This window comes from Lepus europaeus, chromosome 6 (assembly GCF_033115175.1).
Source record: "Lepus europaeus isolate LE1 chromosome 6, mLepTim1.pri, whole genome shotgun sequence".
Lineage (NCBI taxonomy): Eukaryota > Metazoa > Chordata > Mammalia > Lagomorpha > Leporidae > Lepus > Lepus europaeus.
This window is the reverse complement of record NC_084832.1, coordinates 96104408-96130367: the sequence shown is the minus strand read 5'-3', so window position 1 is coordinate 96130367 and position 25960 is coordinate 96104408. Positions and strand designations below refer to the sequence as shown.

The following is a 25960-nucleotide window of genomic DNA, read 5'->3' as shown; positions in this document are numbered from 1 at the left end:
CAGCACATACTTGGGAATTCAAATCAAGAAGTTAGAAGAGATGTCTTTTGTTCATTCATCACATAGTTGTTAGTCATTCTATGCCAAATAAGGCTTTAGATAAGATAATCATAAAAGCAGTAGGAATAATGATGTTACCAAAGAAATGGGCAGAAGAAGCAGTAGAAGCTGAAGACCCTTTTGAACCAAGGAAGTAAATTTCTCAGTAATAATAATAGCCTGTATTTATTGAGTACTTGAACATGTCAAACATTGCCCTCATTATACAAGTTCATGAAAAATTGAATAAAAGATGAGTTTATTTTGGTACAAAGTAGTATTTGAAATCTGTGCGTGGAAAAAAACATGCTATGAGAAAACTGTTTAATTTCATTTTCCACAAACATTTTAAAGCACTCATGTAAGTCACTGAAGTTTGGGAAAGATAACTTGCCTGAGGTACACAGGTAACAGGGGCCAGAGCTTTAATTCAAACCCAGGTCTGTTGGATTTCAGGGCCCATGCCATTGGCTACAAAGCTGTGTTTTTAAAAAGGAGTGATTGGCATTGTCAAGCATAAGTCAAGGAGTAACTTTTGGATGAAGGATGGGAACTGAAGAGAGCAACTGAAATGAGTAGCTTGGTGTCCGCGGACCAAGAAGCGCAATTTCAGTTGTAGTTGTCGATGTGGATTATTGGGGACTCTAAAAGTCAATGGTGCCTGAGAGTAAACAACTCTTTGTAGCTGCGCAGTGGTGGGAAAGGGTGAGGACAGGAAGCATGAGGGAAAAGAAAGTTGCAGCTTGTTTGAAGGCTCCTTTTTTTTTTTTTTTAAGATTTATTTATTGGAAAGAGTTACCAAGAAGCAGAGGTGAACAGAGAGAGAGAGGTCTTCCATCTGCTGGTTCACTCCCTACATGGCTGCAAGGCCGGAGCTAGGCCAGTCTGAAGCCAAGAGCTGGGAGCCAGGAGCTTCTGGGTCTCCCACATGGGTTCAGGGGCCTAAGCACTTGGGCCATCTTCTACTGCCTTACCAGGCCATAGCAGAGAGCTGGATGAGAAGTGGAACAGTAGGGATTCGAACCAGAGCCCATGTGGGATGCCGGTGCTGCAAGTGGTGCGGTGCCTTTACCTGCTGCCCTATGGCACTGGCCCCTTGAAGGCTCTTTTAAAGCTCTGAGTTACTCTTGGGGCTGGCGCTGTGGCACAGTGGGTTAACGCCCTGGCCTGAAGCCCCGGCATCCCATATGGGTGCTGGTTCTAGTCCTGGCTGCTCCACTTTTGATCCAGCTCTCTGCTATGGCCTGGGAAAGCATTAGAAGGTGGCCCAAGTCCTTGGGCCCCTGCACCTGCATGGGAGACCTGGAAGAAGCTCCTGGCTCCTGGCTTCGGATCAGCGCAGCTCTGGCTGTTGCGGCCAATTGGGGAATGAACCAGCGGATGGAAGACCTCTCTCTCTGCCTCTCTTCTCTCTGTGTAACTCTGACTTTCAAATAAATAAACTTTTTTTTTTTTTTAAATAAAGTTCTGAGTTACTCTTAGATGGTTTCAGAGCAGTGAAATGCAGCTTTAAGGTTCCACCCATATCCGTACAATGGAATATTAGCCACAAAAAGGAATGCAGTACTGATACATAGTACAACATCAACATTGCCATCTGAGAGGACCCAGTTACGACAAAGTGCAGAACAGAGAAGACCATAGAGATAGAAAGGCGGTTTGTAGTTGCATAGGGCTCTGGGGATGGGGGTGAGAGGTGAGGTACAGGGTTGATAGCTAAAAGGTACAAGGTCTGTTTTGGAAGTGATGAAAATATTCTGTAATTGACTACTGATAGTTGCACATATCTGTGAATACAATCAGTCATGGAACTGTACGTTTTAAATGGGTGAATTGTATAATATGTTTAAGTTATATCACCATAAAGTTACTTAAAAACAAAAGTGTCACCCGTGATCCTATCATACCAATCCATTAACCATTTTTACTTTCTAGGTTGCTTTTAACAAGAAGAGATTGGCCCAATTTGGAGAAGTTTTGTGGAAGGAGGTAAGTTTGAAGGAAAGTGATCATTTTAAAGGAGAGAATCAGCAGAAGAGATGTCATATTTGAAAAGTTGCTATAGAAGAAAGCAAATGGAATGAGAAAAACATTTATTTTGGTTAGATTGGATGGACTGACCAGCAGTAGAAAAGGATGTGTGTGTGTGTGTCCAGTAAATATGTATTGAGCACCTGCTAGGAGCCAGGCACTATTTTAGTTACTGAGGAGATGGCAGTGGTTGCAACAAAAAAATTACCGTTAGTGAATTTGCACTTTCTAGTGTGGGAAGACAGACAATTAAAAAATTAGTCAGATGACGATCAGTGTTACAGAACAAAGTAAAGCAGAGAAGGTGGATGAGGGGATGTGGCAGTGGTCTGGGAAGACTTCATTAGGAAGGTGACATTTGAGCTCTCAGTTCTTTACTGAGATGCCCACTTGATGTGTCAGGTGTACTGTCTTCATTAGTTCTCTTCATTAAACTTTGCTAGCGTGCTTACCACTTAAAAAAAAAAAAAGAAAGAAAGAAAAGGAAGGTGACATTTGAGTCCTGAAGGAGGAGAGGGTCAGGTCACATAGAGAAACGGAGAAAGTGGCGTAGACCCAGAGAGCTCCTTGTGCAATTACTCTGAAGTAGAAATTTATCTGGTATGTTTGAAGAACAGCAAAGAAAAGAGAAGATGACGTGCAATCATATGAGACCTTACCGAGCATTTGAAAGACTTTGATCTGAGTAGGGTGGAAATCATTTGCAGGCTTTTGAACAGAAATTCTGCATTTTGACTTAGAAAAGAACGACTAACTGCTGTGTTGAGAGTAGAGTGCAAGCAGAAAGACCAGTTAAGAGGCTGTTGTCTTGGCAGAGGTAACGGTGGGCTGGACCAGGGCTGGACCAGGGCAGGAGTGGCGTAGGTGTTGAGTAATTGTTAGATCCTAGGTGTTTTGGTGTTTTGATGTTATGGCCAGTAGGCTTTGCTAATGAATTGAGTGTGGCCTATAAAGCAAGAGCAGGAAAGTTTCTCCAACCAAGTTGTTTTGTTTTTTCTTTGTCATACTAGCAGGATAGAATTAGTATTTAGTGGAATGTGGGTTTCTGAGAGAAGAGCAGGTTTGGATGGTGGGAAGGATTTGTTAAGCTGAGTGACCTGTAAGACATCCAAGTGGTGGTGGAGTGCAGTTAGATGTGTGACTCTGAAGTGGAGGATGGTGTGGACGTGATCATTTAAACCAGAATACTTCATGAGACCAAAGGGGAGAGAAAGATAAGGAAGGACTAACAGTGACTGGGAAGTGGTGACCAGTGAGGAGGGAGGAGGACCAAGAATAGGTGTTCCAGAAGCCGTGAAGAAAGGTTTCATGGAGAACGGGAGGAGGCAGTGTGGGGTTCTGAGCAGGAAAATGGTCTAATGTGGGATTAAGAGTGGCAGTTTTCTCTTTTCACATTTTTCCGCAAAATTCTCCCCACAAAGGGCTGAGGATTGTGAGCAGATATATAGCAGGTAGAAGAACACAAGAACAGAACAGTACATCATTTCTTTAATTGCTCAGAATCAGAATGGATTGGCAGAGCCTGCTTGATAAGATAGTTTTCATCAAAGCTAATAAAAACTCAATCTCTGTCAAGATCATATGACTTAGTATGGTATTCACTTCCCAACTGTGAGGTTTATCTCTCTGAAAATTTCTGTTAATAAGATTGTTCAACATAGAAGAGCTTAAGATCTTATACTATCAGTTGAAATAGAGATTGTGAGTGAACTTTTTATGGTTTGTAAGTAGTTTTTTTTCTGATAAAGATTTATTTATTTTATTTGAAAGGCAGAGTTACAGAGAAACCTGGGGAAAGAGAGAGAGAGATTCCATCCATAAGGTACATGCACCAAGTGGTCACAACAGCCAGAGTTGGGCCAGGCTGAAGCCAGGAGCCAGGAACTCCATCCCGGTCTCCCATGTGGGTGCAAGGGCCTAAGGACTTGGGCCATCTTTCACTGCTTTCCCAGGCCATAGCAGAGAGCTGGATCAGAAGTGTAGCAGCTGGACTCAAACTGGCACCCAGATTGGATGCTGGCATTGCAGGTGGTTTAAGCCATTAGTGCCACAATGCTGGCTCCAGTTTTGTTTTGTTTTGTTTTGTTTTTTTCTTTAACTAAGATAAAAGAATAGGGAAAGCATGCCAGTACAGATAGTATCCGTGGCTCTGTGTTTCTCTTAATTTGGTATGTTAGTTACTCTACCTTAACTTCTATTTGTTTTTTTCTTGCTTATTAAAAGCTTCTCGGGGCTGGCGCTGTGGCATAGCCGGTAAAACCGCTGCCTGCAGTGCCGGCATCCCATATGGGTGCCCATTCAAGTCCCAGCTGCTCCACTTCTGATCCAGCTCTCTGCTGTGGCCTGGGAAAGCAGTAGAGGATGGCCCAAGTGCTTGGGCCCCTGCACATGTGTGGGAGACCTGGAAAAAGCTCCTGGCTCCTGGCTTCAGATCAGCTCTGCTCTGGCCATTGCAGCCATCTGGGGAGTGAACCAGCAGATAGAAGACCTACCTCCCACCCCCTCCCTCCCTCTGCCTCTGCCTCTGCCTCTCCCCCTCCCCCTGCCTCTCCCTCTGCCTCTCCCTCTCCCTCTCCCTTTCCCTCTCCCTTTCCTCTCCCCCTCTCCCTAGCTCTGCCTTTCAAATAAATAAATAAATCTTTAAAAAAAAAATCTTTCCTGCATCTCCCTATCCCACAGTTTTAGCAAAACTGTGGAGGGTTTGTTTTGCATTATTGTAGATAAATGTGTATGCTATAGAACTTCTTCCCTTGTGTCCTTATCCATGCAAATAGTCAATGCCATTCTGATTTTGTTTGGAAGTAATGAGAGAAGAGTATGTTATGAAAATTTAAAAGGCATACATTTCAGGATTTGGAGCTGCTTCTAAAAATGTTACATTTTATAGTCTCACATTTTGTATAGTAAGCAAATATGATTTAGGAGAGGGAACCAGTCTATATATCCTGTACTGTTTTTATTTTTCTATTCTTGGACACCCATTATAAATTTCTGTGTATTTGATAGGTGTGAATTGACAACATGAACTTTACCCCGACACACACTCCTGTCTCCAGAAAGTAAGACTTTTGCTTATTTTAGAGTTGTTGAAATAGCCTTAGTCTTATAGCCTTAGTTAGCATGAGAGCTAGAAGGTTTGTGTTTCCTAAATCTTTATTTGAACTGTATAAAATCTCATTTCTCTATTATGCAGTGTTTGAATTTTAAAATATTTTAAATGGTAATGCCACTTAATTCACTCAGCATGAGTGGGGGCTCAGTGCCAGTGGATCCTGCCTTATGGAGGAAATCACCAATATGCAGATGTGGGACTTTTCTGTTCTGCCACCAGCTTGCTACTTGACATGTCCTGCTCACCCTTCAGTGCCATAGCTGCTAACTGCAGAATCTGAGAAGTACCCCTTGCTACATCTGTTCACCTGCTCTCTTGAGTTATTAGAAGGCAACTACTTTTGAAAATATGTAACACTAAGTAAAATAATATATCCGTTACAGCTTTTAGTGATTAAGGACATGTTAGGTATTTTTCTTCATTTTAGTTGAGAATAAAATTTTTTTAAGATTTATTTATTTATTTATTTATTTATTTGAAAGAGCTACACAGAGAGAGGAGAGACAGAGGAGAGACAGAGAAGAGAGGTCTTCCATCCGTTGATTCACTCCCCAATTGGCCACAATGGCTGGAGCTGCGCCGATCTGAAACCAGGAGCCAGGAGCTTCCTCCGGTTTCCCACATTGGTGCAGGGGCCCAAGGACTTGGGCCATCTTCTGCTTTCCCAGGCCATAGCAGAGAGCTGGATCAAGTGGTGCAACCAGGTCTCGAACTGGCGCCCATATGGGATACTGGCTCTTCAGACCAGGGCGTTAACCTGCTGTGCCACAGTGCCGGCCCTGAAAATAAATTTTAATATTTCTCATTCTTGCTTACTTAGAAGTGAACAGTTACAGGGTGAGTATTTGGCACAGCAGTTGCCACTTGGGAAACCCACATCTCATATCTGAGTACCTGGTTTGAATCCCTACTATTCCACTCCTGATCTAGCTTCCTGCCAGTGTGCACAATGGGAGGCAATAGATGATGGCCCAAGTACATGGGTTCCTGTCACCTATGTAGGAGACCTGGATTGCATTCTGGGCTTCTAGCTTCAGTCTGGCCCAGCAAAGGGCATTTGGGGAGTGAATCAGTGAATGAAAGATCTCTGTCTCTGTCTCCCTGTCTGTGTGTCTTTCTCTGCTTTTCAAATAAAAATGAAAATAAAAACTTTGTTTTCATTAACTATAACTCTGGACTTCCACTGTAGTTTCTCCACTCTACCATTTTGTTCTGTTGTAGATTGGAGACAGCCAGATGGGAATGATTTTCACGTGAAGGTTTCTCTACTTGTGCACCATTAGTTTTCTGACTTCCGTTGTGGTACCTTAAGTCTCTTGTTTGCTAAAAGTAAGCAAACAAACTCCTCGTCTAGCTTTTGATCAGAGTCTTGCCATTTATGTTGTGTAGTTCCAGGCTGCAATTCCAGTGTCTCATATACTAGAGATTAGGATCTAGTATGGTGGTTTCCATTGCTATGTGTCTTAAAGTACTGAGGATCCTAACTAGTTTATGTGCGTGTGCGCTTAAGATTTATTTATTTATTTGAAAGAATTACAGGGAGGGAGAAGGAGAGGTAGAGGCGGAGAGAAAGAGAGAAAGAGATCTGTCATCCACTAGTTTATTCCCCAAAGGGCCACAGTGGCCAGTGCTGGGCCTGGCCCAAGCCAGGAGCCAGGAGCTTTATCTGGGTCTCCCGCATGGAACAGGGGCCCAAGGACTTGGGCCATCTTCCACTGCTTTCCCAGGCCATTAGCAGGGAGCTAGATCAGAAGTGGAGCACTTGAACCAGTGCCCATTTGGGATGCCAGTGCCTGCAGACAGCAATTTTGCCTACTATGTCACAGCATCAGCCCCAGGTTCCTAACTGTTTAGGTCGTCTTACTTAGTTTATGAGGGAACTTCAAAATGTTCATGGAAAATAGAATTAAAAGCTTTTTGGTGCAAAAAATTTTGAGGTCCAAGCATACTTTTTAAACAATATGCATGTCCCGTGAACTTTTTGAAGAAGCCTCATATATTCTGTTTTTAAATGATCTTTTTAGTGTTAACATGTATTGTGAATCCATAAAATATATTTTAAATGATTGATACTTGATGGTTCACACAATTATTCACAAACTTGTAACATCAAACTGTGAAGATTTATGAACACCTTAATTATAATCACTGTAAGAACACAAACCTTTTTATTTACAAAACTATGTTTTTTGGGCCAGCATTGTGACATAGTGGGTAAAGTCACCACCTGCAAAGCCAGCATCTCATGTGGGCACCAGTTCACATCCCAGGTGCTCCACTTCCAATCCAGCTCCTTGCTAATGGCCTGGGAAAAGCAGCGGAAGATGGCTCAAGTACTTGGGCCCCTGCACCCACGTGGGAGACCCATAAGAAGCTCCTGGCTCCTTGGTTTAGATCAGCCCAGCTCTGGCCATTGCAGCCACCTGAGGAATAAACTAGCAGATGGAAGACCTTTCTGTCTCCCTCTCTCTTTCTATACATAGATAGATAAACTCTTTCAAATAAATAAATAAAATCTAAAAAAGCAAAACAAAAAACTATGTATCATAAATGGTTCAGAGTTTATTAAGTATGTCTTTTCTAATTTCACGTACCCTTAACAACTGTCTCTCAACACAGTGTCACCTTTGGTAGCAGGTGGAAGGGGATGGCGGATTCACTGGAGTCAACTCCCTTGCCTTCTGTCCAAGATCGTCTGGCTGTCCTCTGCCCTTCTCGGGAGCTTCTGGAGTACTACCAGAAAAAGATGGCTGAGTGTGAGGCGGAAAACGAAGACCTCCTGAAGAAGCTGGAACTTTACAGAGAAGCTTGTGAAGGACAGGTGAAGATGCTGTATGCTCCTTAGGGACTCTCATTAAGTCTAACTGTTAGATAGTGAAGGCCTGGAAGTGCTAGCTTGTATCACAAACAAGTATTTTATAAAAATATGTTTGATTCTTCCATCCACTGGTTCATTCCCCAAATGGCCACAATGGCTGGTGCTGGGCCAGGCCTAAGCCAGGAGCCAGGAGCTTCATCTAGGTCTTCACATAGGTGCAGGGGCCCAAGTACTTGGGCTATCTTCCACTGCTCTCCCAGGCATGATAGAAGGGAGCTGGATTGGAAGTGGAGCAGCTGGGACTCAAACGGGTCCCCATACAGCTTAATCCACTGTGCAACAATGTCAATCCCTGTTTTCTTTAAAGATTTTATTTATTTATTTGCAAGGCAGAGTTAGAGAAAGAAAGGGAGAGACATGTCTGCTATCTGCTCAAATAGTCACAGTGGCCTAGGCTGGGCTGGGTACTTCATCCTGGTCACCCACATGGGTTCAGAGGCCTAAGGACTTGGACCATCTTCTGCTGCTATTCCAGGCAATTAGCAGAGGACTGGATAGGAGTGGAGTAGCCAGGACTTGAACCAGTGCTCATATGGGATGCCGGTGTCACAGATGGTGGCTTAACCTGCTGTGCCATAATGCCAGCTTCTGACAAGTCCTGTCAATTCTGCTTCCTAAATATTACTTAATCCATTATGTATTGCGATGACATTACTTCAGACCCTCATTGTCTCACCAGAACTATTACAATATCCTTCTTGCCAGTATCCCAGCCTCTAGTCTTTACCTCTCTCGTCTGCAGTACTGAAATATTGCTGATATGTGTCCAAAAATATTGGACTTTTTTTGGACACTTAATTTTTTTTTTTTTGACAGGCAAAGTGGACAGTGAGAGAGAGAGACAGAGAGAAAGGTCTTCCTTTTTGCCATTGGTTCACCCTCCAATGGCCGCCACGGCTGGCGCGCTGCAGCCGGCGCACCGCGCTGATCCGATGGCAGGAGCCAGGTGCTTCTCCTGGTCTCCCATGGGGTGCAGGGCCCAAGCACTTGGGCTATCCTCCACTGCACTCCCTGGCCACAGCAGAGAGCTGGCCTGGAAGAGGGGCAACCGGGACAGAATCTGGCACCCCGACCGGGACTAGAACCCGGTGTGCCGGCGCCGCAAGGCGAAGGACACTTAATTTTTATCACATTAAATATTTATACTTCTTTTAAAAATAATCATAGTATTGGGACGCTGAGTACCAGAGGCAATCCCCAGAATTGAGTGTGCGCTGTTCAAGGAGAAGGGTGAGACACTTGGTGCTGTGTTTCCTGTGTACTCCTTTGCTTAGTTACCGTCAAGGCCTTTGGCCTGACCAAATCCAACCATGCCTTTAATTTTGTAAGAATCATCTGTACAAAGATTTAGAAGAAGCCGGCGCCACAGCTCACTAGGCTAATCATCCGCCTGCGGCACCGACACCCCAGGTTCTAGTCCCGGTTGGGGCGCCGGATTCTGTCCCAGTTGTTCCTCTTCAGGTCCAGCTCTCTGCTGTGGCCCGGGAGTGTAGTGGAGGATGGCCCAAGTGCTTGGGCCCTGCACCCGCATGGGAGACCAGGAGAAGCACCTGGCTCCTGGCTTCGGATCGGCCATTTGGGGGGTGAACCAATGGAAGAAAGACCTTTCTCTCTCTCTCTCTCACTGTCTAACTCTGCCTGTCAAAAAAAAAAAAAAAAGATTTAGAAGAGATGAGAGATGACACTGTTGCGGGAAAAGGCCACTAGAAAGGAGCATGTGATGTCCTTACTCTTGTACTTGATCTTAGCCAAAAGGCGAGAAGCGATGATGCACTTACATCTGAGAAATCCAAGAGTGACCCAGAAATCAAAATGTGATACGACAGAAATCACAGAAGCAAGCAGCATGTCTTAACAATGGAAACCGAGGTGCTATGGTTGTTCCTATTACAATAGGAATATAGTGAAAACCAGTTGTTCTAAATGGGATCAGTCAGATGAGTTTGTGAAAAACTACAGTAGTGCTATGATTTGATTTTCAGTGTCCCTCAAAGGCTGTGTGTTAAAAGACTTGGTTCCTAGGGTAGCATACTGGCAGGTGGTGGAACCTGTAGAAGGTGTTGCTAGGGACAGAACCTTAGGTCATCCATAGTGTGGCCTCAGAAGGTAGTTCTTGTGGGAGGATTGTGATTAAAGTCTGAGCTTAGTAACAGCCTCTTTGGCTTACCTTGTGATCCTTCTCTGCTCTCACTCCACCATCCTCCTTTCGGCCTTCCCCAAAGCCTGCATCTTGCTCTTTAGCCTTTGAACCTCCAGCACAGTGAGTTAAGTAAGTCTTTGACTTTATAAATTAACCACCTCAGGTATTTCATTATAGTAACCAAAATGCTGACCAATAAAATTAACCTTCACAGGAGCCCCTCAAGTCCCCATTAAAAATGCACAGGTGCATTTTGCAGAGTTCACTTGATCTTTGGTAAAAATAAAAAATAAAAAAACTGAATGGGAAGAATTACTCTACAATTGTGAATAATTTCTTGAAACCCATGACTGTGGAAGGCAGTTCACTTGATCTTAGCCAAAAGGCCGAGAAGCGATGGCAGTTCAGGAAAAGGCAAGACTGGGACCAACAGTGGCTCCCACCAAGGTAGTAATAAGTAAGAGTAGAGCCTGAATTTTTACATAAAATGGACATTTGTGCTTGAGCTGGAAGGTGGCTGTAGACTTCATGTCTATTAGCAACTTAAGTATATAACAGCCATTACCCTGCCCTAATAATCCAATATATTTATGATGTAGAATTGAAACTAAATCTAAATTGACAAGAATAGACAAACATCTCTAAAGTGCCACTTTGTCAGTTTTGCGATGGATCATTGTGGCTTACAAAAGCAATAAAAATAATTGATTTGAAAATCCACTTATTCCTATGTTTAATAAAATTAGAGGAGAGGTATTTGGCATGGTGCTTAAGGCAATTCTTGGAACACTTGCATCCCATATGATAGTGCCTGGTTCAAGTCCTGACTCCTCCACTTCCAATCCAGCTTGCTGCTAATACACATCTTGGGAGACAGCATATGACGGCTCAAGGACTTGGATCCTTGCCACCCACATGGGAGACCCAGATGGAGTTCTGGGCTCCTGGTTTCCACTTGGCACACCCCTGGCTGCTGCAGGCACTTGGGGAATGAACCATGGATGAAAGTGGTCAATCTCTTTCTATCTCTCTGCTGTTCAAATAAATCAAAATAAATGAACAAAAAATTTTTTTAAAAGATTTATTTTATTTATTTGAAAGACAGAGTTAGAGACATAGGTGGGGGGAGAGAGAGAGAGATCATTCATCCTCTGGTTTATTCCCCAGATGACCACAACAGCTAGGTCTTTGCCAGGATGAAGCCAGGAGCTTCATCCAAATCTCCCATTTGGGTTGCAGGGCCCTAAGCACTTGAGCCATCCTCCACTGCTTTCCCAGACACACCAGAGGGAGCTGGATCAGAAATGAAGCAAGCAGGAATTAAACCGGTGGATGCTAACATTACAGGTGGCAGCTTAACTTGCTCCACCACAGTGCCCGCCCCCCCCCCCCGATTTTTTAGTAATAGATTTTAAAAAAAACAGAATCAGAATGATTTTAATTTATGTTATCTGTGATAACATTGTTATCTCTGTTTTGAAACAATATAGGCACAAGTTAACCTTCACCCCCTTCCTATACTTTTCTTCTCCTTTATTATTATTTTTTAATCATCTTAACCACTTTTAAATGCACAGCCAGTAGTGGTAAGTATGTTTATATTGTTGTACAACAAAACTCCAGAACTTTCCCATCCTATAAAATGAAAACTACCCCATCAGACAGATCCCCAATATCTGACCCCTTACCTGTAACTACCTTCTATTCCTATGAATTCCTATGAGTACTTTAGCTACTTCATGTAAGTGGAATCATGCAGTGTTTTCCTTTTCTATTCTTTTTTAGGTAACATGTTTTTTACTTTTATTTTTATTTATTTGAAAGGCAGGATTAGAGAGAGAGGAGGAGAGACAGAGAGAGATCTCCTATCCTCTGTTTCACTCTCCAGATGGCCACAATGGCCAGGGCTTGGTCATGCCAAAGCCAGGAGCATCATCTAGGTCTCCCATGTGGGTGCAGGGGCCCAAGCACTTGGGCCATCCTCCACTGCTTTCCCAGGGGCATTAGCAGGGAGCTGGATCAAAAGTGGAGCAGCCGGATCTCGAACAGGCAGAGGCTTTACCTGCTATACCACATTGCCGGCTCAGGTTTTTTCTTTTTGACTGACATATTTCACTTAGCCTAATCCTCAACGTTTGCTCATGCTGCAGCAAATAATAAGATTGCTTTTCTTTTTAACAAACACAATTAAGCTCTCTGTTGGTTCTATATTCACTGCCCTGTCCTCTGAGTGTACCTACCCTCTGCTTGTCTCTGACTTCCCAAACAGACTTCAGAGATTTTTTTTATTTTTTATTTTTTTATTTTATTTTTGACAGGCAGAGTGGACAGTGAGAGAGAGACAGAGAGAAAGGTCTTCCTTTGCCGTTGGTTCACCCTCTAATGGCCGCCGCGGTAGCGCGCTGCGGCCGGCGCACCGCGCTGTTCCGATGGCAGGAGCCAGGTGCTTCTCCTGGTCTCCCATGGGGTGCAGGGCCCAAGCACTTGGGCCATCCTCCACTGCACTCCCTGGCCACAGCAGAGAGCTGGCCTGGAAGAGGGGCAACCGGGACAGGATCGGTGCCCCGACCGGGACTAGAACTCGGTGTGCCGGCGCCGCAAGGCGGAGGATTAGCCTGTTGAGCCACGGCGCCGGCCAGACTTCAGAGATTTTATACCTGCCACACTCTGCTTCATACCAGTTGTCACGTGTGCTCTGCCATCAAATAATTATAGTTTAATTGTTTGCATGTCAGTCTCCCCATGAAATTTCTCAGCTCTGTAGACAGGAATCGTATCTTTTGGTCTTTGTTTTCCTGAGTGTCATGATAATGCGTAAATTATATGGGAAGCATTACTTTACTGAACATGTATAGAGAGAACAGGTGAGTCATATGGCATTCTGGGTGTTACAGTCTATAAAAAAATTAGCATTGCTGTCATTTGAATTTTGTATTGGTGAAACCATTTACTTTGGAATCTAATTTAGTATCTAATACGCAATACCCCTTTGAAACACAGTATCTTGGGGCCGGCACTGTAGCGTAGCGGGTAAAGCCGCTGCCTGCAGTGCGGCATCCCATATGGGCGCCGGTTTGAGACCCGGCTGCTCCACTTCCCATCCAGCTCTCTGCTGTGGCCTGGGAAAGCAGTGGAGGATGGCTCAAGTCCTTGGGCCCCTGCACCCATGTGGGAGACCCAGAGGAGGCTCCTGGCTCCTAGCTTCGGATCAGTGAAGTTCCAGCTGTTGCGGCCAATTGGAGAGTGAATCAGCGGATGGAAGACTTCTCTCTCTCTCTGCCTCTCCTTCTCTCTGTGTAACCCTGACTTTCAAATAAATGAATAAATCTTTAAAAAAAAATAGGAAACCCAGTGTCTTTTCAAATATCTCATTGTTTTGCAGCATAAACTTGAATGGGATTTGCAGCAGAGGGAGGAAGAGATTGCTGAACTGCAGAAAGCCCTAAGTGATATGCAGGTCTGCCTCTTCCAGGAGCGGGAGCATGTTTTACGCCTCTACTCAGAAAATGATCGACTGAGAATCAGGTACCAGGTGGAGGGGAAATGTTGGAGTTACAACCCCAAGGTACAATTAAAAAACATAAGTCCTGGAGTGGACATCGTGGCACAGTGGGTGAAGCTACCACTTGGGATGCCCACATCCCATATTGAGTGCCTGGGATTGAGTCCCACCCCTGCTTCTGATTCAACTTTCCTCATGTGCCTGGGAGGCAGCAGATGATGACCCAGGAGTTGGGTTACTGCCACCTACATGGGAGAACAGGATGGAATCCCTGGCTCCTGGTTTTGACCTGGCCTGGCCCCAGCTGTTGGCAGGCACTTGGGGAGTAAACCAGCAGATGAAAGATCTCTCTCTCTCTCTCACTCTGCTTTTCAAAGAAATTAGAAACAAACAAAAAATTTTAACAAAAGATAATTTCTTTCCAGGATATACAAGGAACTCAAAAACTCTATTGCAAAAAACAAATAAGCAAAAAACACAAATAGTGCCATTTTAAAATGAGTAAATGATCTGAATGCCTATTTATTACTCCAAAATACGTAAATCACAAATATATGCAAAAATGTCCACCATCGCTATCATTAAGGAAATGCAAATCAGAACCACAATGAGGTACCATCTCCCCCCAGTTAGGATAGCTATTATCAAAAAAATGAAAATTGAGAAATGCTGGAGAGGATGCAGAGAAGGGGGATCTCTCATACAAGGTGGGTAAAAATATTCCTTAGTACAGTCATTATAGAAATCAATATGGGGCCCGGAGCTATGTTAAGCCACGGCCTACAGCACCTGCAGCCCATATGAGTTCAAGTCCCGGCTGCTCCACTTCTGATCCAGTTCCTTGCTAATGTGCCTGGGAAAGCAGTGAAGGATGGTTCAAGTCCTTGGGCCTCTGTACCCACGTGGGAGACCTGGAAGAAGCTCCTGGCTCCCGGCTTCTGCCTGGCTCGGCCCTGGTCATTGTAGCCTTCTGGGGATTAAACCAGTGGATGGAAGATCTCAATCTCCTCTCTCTCTAACTCTCTCAAAATAATTTTTTTTAGAAAAAGCTACTTGTATGTAAAAATCATGTAACTTTCTCTACATTTATTTAGGTTGTATTCCTCAGGAAACAGAACCTGTGATAGAGACAGTTGGCTGGGGAGCTCTCAGGAGTAAGACCTCTGAGCAGATTTGGATGGGGGAGACTGAACGGTGAGACAGTGGTAACAGGCCTTAACCGACCCACAGGACCCTCTAAAGCTAGGGTGGTCTCTCAGGTACAAAAAATTTCGGCTTTTGTATTTTTGCATTGTCTAGTCTTTGGGTTCAGGCTGCCCCAGGGAGAAGAAGCCCCCTTCAGCCAAGCACAGTTTTTGGAGAAGGATTGGGCTCTTGGGAGATGCATGCTAAGCACTAAAAGGAGGCATCTTAGCAGTGCAAGACAGAGTCTGCTTCACTGAATTTCTGTGTGTGTGATAAAATACACGTTACATAAAATTTACCATTTTCAAGTGTGCAGTTCAGTTGATGTTAAGTATATTTATATTGTTGTACAACCAACAGAATCATTCAACTTCATAACTTTTTCATATTCCCACAGTGACACTGCTTTTCTTCTCCCCCTAAATATTATATTAATGGAACTTCGAGGCCCAGCCCATACCAAAGGCCAACAACTGTGCTATATGGGTTAGGCCCCATCTACCACGGCCCATCTGATGTTTTTACACCAGAGCTTTCATATTCTTTTTCTCATTCTCATTTTTATCCCAATGTCCGTGCATTATTTCTATTTCACTGATGAGAACAGAGATCCACAGATAAGTTAACTGATTTATCTAATGTCAAAGGGAAGCCAGTGTTAAGGACTAAGCTACAGCCCAGGTCTTTGATTCTTTTTTTTTTCCTTTCAATTAGATTGTATTTATTTGAAAGGCAGAGTTACAGAGATGGAGAGAGATCGTCCATCTGTTGATTCACTCCCCAAATGGCTGTGAGCCAGGACTGGGCCAGACCAAACCAGGAACCTGTAATTCCCACATGGAATATGGCCCAGTGCTTGGGCCATATTTCACTGCTTTCCCAGGCCATTAGCAGGGAGCTGGATCAGAAGTGGAGCAGGCCGGCACCGCGGCTCAATAGGCTAATCCTCCACCTTGCGGCGCCGGCCTACCGGGTTCTAGTCCCGGTCGGGGCACCGGATTCTGTCCCAGTTGCCCCTCTTCCAGGCCAGCTCTCTGCTGTGGCCAGGGAGTGCAGTGGAGGATAGCCCAAGCCCTTGGGCCCTGTACCCCATGGGAGACCAGGATAAGCACCTGGCTCCTGCCTTCGAATCAGTGCGGTGCGCCGGCTGCGGCGGCCATTGGAGGGTGAACCAACAGCAAAAGGAATACCTTTCTGTCTGTCTCTCTCTCTCACTGTCCACTCTGCCTGTCAAAAAAAGAAAAGAAAAAAAAAAAAAAAAAGAAGTGGAGCAGCCAGTACATGATGTACTGGTGCTCATATGGGATGCTGGCATTGCAGGGGGTGATTTAACTCTCTGTGCCACAATGCTGGCCCTAGGCCTTTGATTCTTTGCCCAAGGATCAGTGTATCACAACACAGTGCTCAGCCATGGCTGTTGGTGTTAAGTGAGCTTCACATTTTGGAGGACACTGACTGGGCCTAATGTGGGAAAGGACTGGGACCAGCACTGTGGCATAGCAGGTAAAGCCGCTGCTTGCAGTGCTGGCATCCCATATGGGCACTGGTTTGAGACCCGGCTACCCCACTTCCGATCTAGCTCTCTGCTGTGGCCTGGGAAAGCAGTAGAAGATGGCCAAAGGCCTTAGGCCCCTTTACCCACATAGGAAGACCTGGAGGAAGCTCCTGGCTCCTGGCTTCTGATCAGCGCAGCTCCGGCCGTTGCAGCCAACTGGGAAGTGAACCAGCGGATCGAAGACCTCTCTTTCTCTCTGCCTCTCCTTCTCTCTCTGTGTAACTCTGACTTTCAAATAAATGAATAAATCTTAAAAAAAAAGAAAGAAAACACCGTGCTAGAAGCTAGGTCGTGTTCACGATTACATCCCCACTGTATAAGCAAGTTGAAATTGTCAGTTCTGATACATTCCTGATTCAGAGCAGAGAAATACCTGGCTGTGATTTTGTGTTCCTGTCGTATTAGTCAAGTATTTGAAGCTTGTGGAGTGAATGAATTCATTAAAGACAAGGTTAACATAAGGGGGTTGGCATATTTATTTGATAGGCAGAGCAAGAAGAGAGAGGAGGAGAGAGAGCTCTTCCATCCACTGGTTCATTCCCCAAATGGCCACAATGGCCAGGGCTGGGGCAGGTGAAAACCAGGAGCCTAGAATTCTCCCTGAGTCTCCCACATTGGGGACAGGGACCCAAAGACTTGGGCTATCTTCTACTGCTTTCTGAGGTGAATTAAATAGGGAGCTGGATCAGAAGAGCCACTGAGATGGATGCTGGTGTCACAGGCCAGTTTTTTTTTTTTTTTTTTTTTTTTTTTAAGATTTCTTTTATTTATTTGAAAGGCAGAGTTACAGAGAGAGGTATAGACAGAGAGGTTTTCCATCCACTGGTTCACTTCCCAGATGGCCACAGTGGCCAGAGCTGCACCAATCCGAAGCCAGGATCCAGGAGCTTCCTCTGGGTCTCCCATGTGGATGCAGGGGCCCAAGGCCTTGGGCCATCTTCTACTGCTTTCCTGGGCTATAGCAGAGTGCTGGATTGGAAGAGGAGCAGCCAGGACTAGAACCGGTGCCCATATGGGATGCCGGTGCTTCAGGCCAGGGCTTTAACCTGTTGCGCCACAGCGCCGGCGCCTGTCACAGGCCAGTTTAACCCATTGTGCTAAAATGCCAGCCCTAGGAAGCACCACCTTTTTTTTTTTTTTTTTTTTTTTTTAAGATTTATTTGTTTATTTGAAAGAATTACAGAGAGAGGGAAAGGCAGAGGTGGAGAGAGAGAGAGATCGAGATCTTCCATCTGCTGGCTCACTCTACAAATGACCACAACAACCAGGGCTTGGCTAAACCAAAACCAGGAGTCAGGAGCTTCTTCCAGGTCTCCTGCGTGGGGACAGGGGCCCAAGCACTTGGGCCATCTTCCACTGTTTTCTCAGGCAGGGAGCGGAAGCAGAAGTGAAGCAGCTGGAACATGAACCAATGCCTAAAAGGGATGCTGGCACTGCTGGTGGCTGTTTTACCCACTACGCCACAATGCCCAGAAAGCACTATTTGAGGGTACTCTTTTTTGTGTTTTACATTGTGTGAAAGACAGACGGGTACACAGAAAGAACTCTCATTTGTTGGTTTAGTCCTCAGATGCCCACATTGGCTGGGCTCGGGCCAGACTGAAACTGAGAACCAAGAGCTGAATCAGGTTTTCCACATCTGTGGGAGAGCCGTCACCTTGTACTTCCCTGGGTCTGCATTGACAGGAAGTTTGAATCAGGATGTAGAACTGGAACTTGAACCCAGGTACTATGATTGGGATGTGGATTTTTTTTTTTTTTTTTTTTTGAAAGAGTTAAAGAGGGAGACACAGGCTGGCGCCGCGGCTCAATAGGCTAATCCTCTGCCTTGTGGCGCCGGCACACCGGGTTCTAGTCCTGGTTGGGGCTCCAATCCTGTCCCGGTTGCCCCTCTTCCAGGCCAGCTCTCTGCTGTGGCCAGGGAGTGCAGTGGAGGATGGCCCAAGTGCTTGGGCCCTGCACCCCATGGGAGACCAGGAGAAGCACCTGGCTCCTGGCTTCGGATCAGCGCGGTGTGCCGGCAGCAGTGCACCTACCGCGGCGGCCATTGGAGGGTGAACCAACGGCAAAAAGGAAGACCTTTCTCTCTGTCTCTCTCACTAGCCACTCTGCCTGTCAAAAAATAAATTAAAAAAAAAAAAAAAAAAAAAGAGGGAGACACAGACATGACTTCTATCTGCTGGTTCCCCAAATGGTTGCAATGGCCAGGGAAGCTCCAGACCTGAGCCAGGAGCTTCATCTAGGTCTCTCATGTTGGTTCAGGGTCCCAAGGACTTGGGCCAGCTTCCACTGCTTTCCCAGGCATGTTAGCAGGGAGCTGGATGGGAAATGGAGCAGCCAGGACTCACACTGGTGCTGTTGTGCCGGATGGGGACTTAGCCTGCTGCGTCTCAGTGCTGCTCTTGGTAATGCCATTTTTAATGTTTTGAGGAACTGCTGTACTGACGTTTTCATGACAGCCACATCATTTTATTTTCTCATTGACAGTGTACATGGATTCCAATTTTTCCACATCCTTGCCAGTATTTACTATCTTATTTTTATAGCAACCATCTTCATGGATGTGAGGAGAGATCTCTCTCTCTCTCTCTCTCTCTCTCTTTTTTTTTTTAATAAAGGTCTTCCTTCCATTGGTTCACCTGCCAAATGGCTGCTACGGCCGGCGCGCTGTGCTGATCCAAAGCCAGGAGCTGAGTACTTCCTCCTGGTCTCCCATGTGGGTGCAGGGCCCAAACTCTTGGGCCATCCTCCACTGCCTTCCCGAGCCACAGCAGAGAGCTGGACTGGAAGAGGAGCAACCGGGACAGAATCCTGCGCTCCAACTGGGACTAGAATCCACGGTGCTGGCGCCGCAGGCGGAGGATTAGCCAAGTGAGCCGCGGTGCTGGCCACTGAGAGAGCTCATTTTGATTTTGACTTGCTTTTCTGTAATAACTAATCATGTTAAGCATCTTTTCATGTGTTTACTGGCCATTTGTATTTCTTCTTTAGAGAAATATCCATCCAATTCTTTGCACATATTTTAGTTGATGGTGGTGGTGGTTGTTGTTGAGTTGTAGAAGTTCCCTATATATTCTGGATACTATTTTTTAAAGATTTACTTATTTGAAAGGCAAAGTTACAGAGAGAGGAAGAGAGACAGAAATCTTCCATCTGCTGGATGGGACTCCAACCAGTGCCCATATGGAATGCTGGTGTTACAAGCAGCTGCTTAACCCACTGTACCACAGCATTATTCTGGAGGTTATACTTTTATCAGATATATGATTTGCAAATATTTTCTCCTATTTCCTAGATTGCCTTCATAGTATCCTTTGACACATAGAAGTTTTAAATTTTGAGATAGTCCAATTTCTTTTTTCTTTTGCTAGTGTGTTGGATATTACATTCAATAAATCATTGCCAAATCCAATGCCAAGAAGCTTTTCCTCCATGTTTTCTTTTTTTAAAAAACTTTTATTTATTCGAAAGCCAGAGTTACACAGAGAGAAGAGAGGCAGAGAGAAAGAAGGGTCTTCCATCTGATGGTTCACTCCCCCGTTGGCTGCAATGGCTGGAGCTGCACTGATCCGAAGCCAGGAGCCAGGAGTGTCCTCGAGGTCTCCCACATGGGTGCAGGGGCCCATGGGCTTTGGCCATCTTCTGTTTTTCCAGGCCATAGCAGGGAGCTGGATGGGAAGTGGAGCAGTCGGGTCTCGAACTGGTGCCCATATGGGATGCCGGTACTTCAGGCCAGGGCATTAACCCACTGTGCCACAGCGCCAGCCCCTCCATGTTTTCTTTTAAAAGTTTTGTAGTTTTAGTTCTTACATTTAGGTCTTTGGCTCATTTTGTGTTAACTTTTGTCATTCTTTTTCATGTGTCTGTCCAGTTTTCCCAGTGTCATTTGTTGAAAAAACTTAGCCATGTATTTTTGCTTTTCTTTTTCTTTTCTTTTCTTTTTTTTTAGATTTATTTATTTATTTGATATGCCGAGAGAGAGAGGAAGATCTTCCATCTGCTGGTTCACTCCCCCATTACCCACAACAGCTGGGCCTGGGCCAGGCTGAAGCCAGGAGCCAGGACCTCCATCCAGGTCTTCCATGAGAGTGACAGAAACCTAAGTACTTGAGGTCGTCATCCTCTGCCTCCCAGGCACATTACCAAGAAGCTGAATTGGAAATGCAGAGTAGCCTGGAGTCAAGCCAGGCCCTCCAATATGAGATGCAGGCATTCCATATGGTGGCTTAACCTGCTGTGCCACAACACCCACCCACCATGTGTTTTCTTGATGTCTCATGATCGAGTGTCCAGTCTCTAGCAGGATCCAGTAGCATGTCAGAGCTGTTTTGCAAATGTTTTATCATTATCATGGCCTTACTGCAGTTTCTCAGAGGGCATATGTTATGATTCTTGTAATGTGACTTACTATAGACTCCATGTGATACCTTGTGCCACCATAAAATAAAATCCACCTATAAAATCTACCAGGTCACGTGACTTGAGCAGCAGCGCTGCTTCTACCACAACATGGACCTAGTACTGATTCTCTTTCTCCACTGGGCTGCACTGAAAGCTCACCTTTGTGTCACTTGACGGGCAGGTCTCAGAGCAGTATTCCAGACGATGGAATGTGTGTTACCTCCAGGACCTGGAGTCTTTCCAGGCATTATACTTCCTTCTTGGTGATGGTAATGCTAATCACAAATGCTAATCTGATAAGATGGGACAGCCCAGGAAGGTGCCTGAAGGATACTAATTTGTCCCTTGGTGCAGGTGCTGTGGCAGAGCAGGTGAAGCCACCGCCTGCAGTGCTGCCATCCCATAAGGGTGCCAGTTCAAGTCCCAGCTGCTCGACTTCCGATCCAGCTCTCTGTTATGACCTGGAAAGGCAGCAGAAGATGGCCCAAGTCCTTGGGCCCCTGCACCCATGTGGGAGACCTGGAAGAAGCTCCTGGCTCCTGGCTTTGGATCTACACAGCTCCTGTCATTGGTGGCCAATTGGGGAGTGAACCAGCGGATGGAAGACCTTTCTTACTCTCTCCCTCCCTGTCCTCTCTCTGTGTAACTCTTTCAAATAAATAAATAAATCTTTAAAAAAATATATTAATTTGTTCCTTACTTTGGAGAAAGTGTCCTGGCATGCTTAAATCAGACCCGTGAAAACTTCCCCAATGTCCTTTGTAAGGTTTCCCTCCAGCTTCTTGGAGCATGCATATCTTATCTAGGATCCCAGTGTACCTGCTGTTTCTTATCCCTGTTCTCTGATTAAATATTATGTCAATAATGAACTAAGGTGACCTGATGACCTGAGGAATGGCCAAATCCAGGTCCTTTTGTCTTTTTTTTTTTTTTTTTTTTTTTTTTTCTGACAGGCAGAGTAGAGAGAGACAGAAAGGTCTCCCTTTTTCCGTTGGTTCACTCCCAAGTGGCCGCTATGGCCAGCGCATTGCGGCCGGTGCGCTATGCCGATCCGAAGCCAGGAGCCAGGTGCTTCCTCCTGGTCTCCCATGCGGGTGCAGGGCCCAAGGACCTGGGTCATCCTCCACTGCACTCCCGGGCCACAGCAGAGAGCTGGACTGGAAGAGGAGCAACCGGGACAGAATCCGGCGCCCCAACTGAGACTAGAACCCGGGGTGCCGGCGCCACAGGCGGAGGATTAGCCTAGTGAGCCGTGGCGCCGGCCGGTCCTTTTGTCTTGTTACTGACAGAGAGCAGAAGAGTTAACGTGGTTCTCCAGAAAGACTATAAAACTTCTCTTGGTGCAGGAGTTGTGGCACTGTGGGTTAAGCTGCTTGGGATACCTGCATCCTATATCAGAGTGCCAGTTCAAGCCCTGGCTCCTCTACTTCCTATCCAACTTCTTGCTACTGTGCCTGGGAAGACAGCAAATGGCAATTCAAGTACTTGGGTCCTGCCACCCACACAGGAGAACATAATGGAGTCCCTAGCCCCTGGCTACAGCTTGGATAAGACCTGGCTGTTGTAGGCATTTGGGGAGTGAACCTGTAGGTGGAAGATCTATCTCAGACTCTCCCTTTTTCTCTCTGTCATTCTTGACTTTCAAATAAATACAACTTTCTAAAAAAAATATCCTGTTGTCCAGTCTGCCTGACTGTGGACCTGTGTTACAACTTGCCTTTACTTTTCTTTAGGAATAACTCCTCAGGCATTTTGCCTGGCTGTCCCACCTTATCAGAAAGGCTTGTGATAAACACTTAAACTTTATGGTGGAGAGTGGCGCCAGTGAGGCTGGCAGGTGGTCTGTTTCTTCCTCAGAGAGGGACGTTCATGTGGACTCCCTGTGGTTTGCCGTTGCACACCATCTTGACTGGGTAGGGAGGAACAGTTTCCCATTGGCTTACCCCAGAAGCCAAGACACTAATTTGAAGGTTCTCCCGACTACCAAATCTGTCCATTCTAGTTGCGTACTGAAGGAACATCACCATTTACTAGATCTGTGGACCCAGTAAACTGGGAGCTGGGACTGGGCAAAACTTCCATTTATTACATAGTCCCTGTGTGTCCTGTGCCATGGTGACACTCAGGTCACCAAGTATCAGTGTTGCCTCAGACCCTAGATGCAACTTCCTTAGGATGACTGGGCACTCCCTTTTCCCTAGAGTCCAGTTATTCAAATAAGTGGCCATGGCGAGTCCGGCGCCGTGTCTCACTTGGTTATTCCTCCGCCTGTGGCGCCGGCATCCCATATGGGCACCGGGTTCTAGTCCCGGTTGCTCCTCTTCCAGTCCAGCTCTCTGCTGTGGCCCAGGAAGGCAGTGGAGAATGGCGCAAGTGCTTGGGCTCCTGCACCCACATGGGGAGACCAGGAGGAAGCACCTGGCTCCTGGCTTCAGATCGGCGCAGCACTGGCCATAGCGGCCATTTGGGGAGTGAACCAACGGAAGGAAGACCTTTCTCTCTCTCTCTCTCTCTCTCTCTCTCTCTCTCTCTCACTGTCTATAATTCTACCTGACAAATACAGTTAAAAAAAAAAAAAAAAAAGGCCATGGGCCCTTCAGGGAAGAACTGGAAAATCATTCCCACGTATACATGCTGTGTTGTGGTAGGTCCGCCCTCCTTAGAGATCCAGCTGTTAGTCTGTAAGACCCAAAACTGGTTTGAATCTGGAAAATGGGTCAGGGATTGTGGTTTTGCATGGGGCACAACCCTCAGGCTTTTCTGTCTTTGATTTGTTTTGACTACCCATCCATCTATCTTGCTCCCAGGAACACCGTGTTCTAGAAACTATCTCCATATCACTGGCCCAAATCACTGGCTGCCTTTCTAGAGCTTACTTCCTAATCCCAGTCCTGATATCAGCTGTCCTAGGTTGAGTTCCCTGGGAAACAAGCTGCTCAATGGAAATCTGCTTGCTGGGAATTTATTGGAAAATGCTCTGAGGAGTAGCCAGCTATGAATAAATGAGGAAAGCCTCATGGGGCAGAGGGTGAACTTAAACTGTGACGGTTACAGCAGGCCTCAGCCAATACCACAGGGGCTTCTGAAGCTGGCGTGGCTCTACTGAGTCGTCAGAATTAAGGCAGGGGATTGGGTTCTGACCAGACACTGCATGTAGTCTGTCCCTGAGGAATGGGACGCGCTGACCTTGGGGAAGGCAGATCTGGAGAGAGTCAGCTGTCAGAGGGCGGTGACATTACCAGCAGCTGGGGAATGAGCTGTCAGTGTTGGAGAGGTGGACCTGCACAGCACACCTCAGCAGCCACTCCTGCTTCTGTCTAGAAACTGATAAGAGATAATTTCCTGACTGTTTCTCTCCAAATTCCTGAATGGGAATACTTAATACTTTAAAAATGAACTAAGGTCTACGTGGATCCTATTCAATTTTAACTTGAGGTGACTATTTTAAAATCAAGTCACAAAGGAGATCCTTTAAACAGAACAGGTTACTTACTGTGTGCTTACTTTCTGTGAGAATTGCAGGGAGCTAGAAGACAAGAAAAAGATTCAGAGTCTCTTGGCTCTTGTGGGAACAGACACTGGAGAAGTGACCTATTTTTACAAGGAACCTCCCCACAAAGTAAGTCATCGTTGATATAGTTCGGTAAGTGTGGCCCTGACAAAGTACAAGCTAGCAACCATAATCAGCCCAGTTGTGTGTGTGTGTTTTTTTTTTTTTTTCTTTTTGACGATTTATTTTACTTATTTGAAAGGCAGAGTTAGAGAGAGGGAGAGACAGAGAAAGGTTGTCCATCTGCTGGTTTACTCCCCAAATTGCCATAACAGCCAGAGCTGGGCCAGAACAAAGCCAGGAGCTTCTTCCTGGTCTCCTACATGGGTGCAGGGACCCAAGCACTAGGGCCATCTTCCACTGCTTTCCCAGGCACAATAGCAGGGAACTGGATTGGAAGTGCGTCATCTGAGACTCTAACCAGCACCCATATTGGATGCTGGCACTGTGAGTGGTAGCTTAACCTGATACGCCACAGTGCCAGCTCCCAGTGTTTTTGTTTTGTTTTGTTTTCCTTAAGATTTATGCATTTAAAAGGCAGAGTTACAGAGAGGGAGAGACGTCTTCCATCCACTGGTTCACTCTCCAAATGTCCGCAATGGTCAGGGCTGGGCCAGGCTGAAGCCAGGAGTCAGGAGCTTCATCCTAGTCTCCCACATGGATGCAGGTGCCCAAGTGCCATTTTCTGCTGTTTTCCCAGGCACATTAGCAGGGAGCTGGATTGGAAGCGGAGCAGTTGCAATATGAACCAGCACCCATATGGTAGCTCCAGCCCCCAGGACAGTTTTAATACTTGTTAAAGAAAGTAAATGGAATCTTAGCCATAATGGTCCTGAGTTTTCCTGAGATATCAGTATTGCATATTAGAGTGCCAGTTCAAGTCCTGGCTACTCCATTTCCAAACCAACTCCCTGCTAATGCACCAGGGGAAGCAATGGAAGATAGTTAGCTACTTGGCCCCCTAACACCCACATGGGAGACCTGGGTGAAGTTCCAGGCTCCTGGATGACCCAGCCCTGGCGATTGCTTCTGATCCAGCTTCCTGCTAATGTGCACCTGGGAGGCAGTAGGTGATGACTGAAGAACTTGGTGCTTGCTGCCCATGTGACAGACTCAGATTGAATTCCTGGCTCATGATTTTGACTGTTAGACACTCAGGGAGTAAGCCAGCAGATTAAAGATGTCTTTCTGTTTCTGTTTCTGTCTCTCTACCTTTCAAATAAAACAAAAATATAAATAAATAAATAAAGTATTAGGGGCTGGTGTTGTGACGCAGCAGGCTAGGCCATTACATGCAATGCTGGTATCCCATATGAGTGCTGGTGGAGGTCCTGGCTGCTCCACTTCTGATCCACCTCCCTGCTGATGCACCTAGGGAGGCAGCAGAAGATGGCCTGAGTTCTTGGGCTCCTGCACCCATGTGGGAGATCTGGATGGGGCTCCTGGCTCCTGGCTTCAGCCTGGCCTAGCCCTGGCTATTGTGGCCTTTTGTGGAGTGAACCAGCAAACGGAAGTGCTCTCTCTCTGTAACTTTGCCTTTCAAATAAATAATAAATAAATGTTAAAA

The 25960-nt window shown here is 45.8% G+C and overlaps 1 protein-coding gene across 5 annotated transcripts in view; it reads left to right on the top strand.

The window, feature by feature from the left end:
• CCDC77 (coiled-coil domain containing 77) overlaps positions 1-25960 on the top strand; it is a 40908-nt gene that overhangs the window by 1589 nt on the left and 13359 nt on the right. For 2 of the 5 annotated variants that reach the window (XM_062194630.1, XM_062194631.1), the window contains exons 2-6: positions 1975-2028; positions 5077-5129; positions 7802-8003; positions 13583-13725; positions 24366-24462. In XM_062194630.1, the coding sequence (XP_062050614.1) occupies positions 5092-5129; positions 7802-8003; positions 13583-13725; positions 24366-24462 (480 nt within the window). In that variant the 5' untranslated portion in view covers positions 1975-2028; positions 5077-5091. The remainder of the gene's footprint in view (positions 1-1974; positions 2029-5076; positions 5130-7801; positions 8004-13582; positions 13726-24365; positions 24463-25960) is intronic. The other 3 variants (XM_062194632.1, XM_062194634.1, XM_062194633.1) reach the window with 3 other exon arrangements.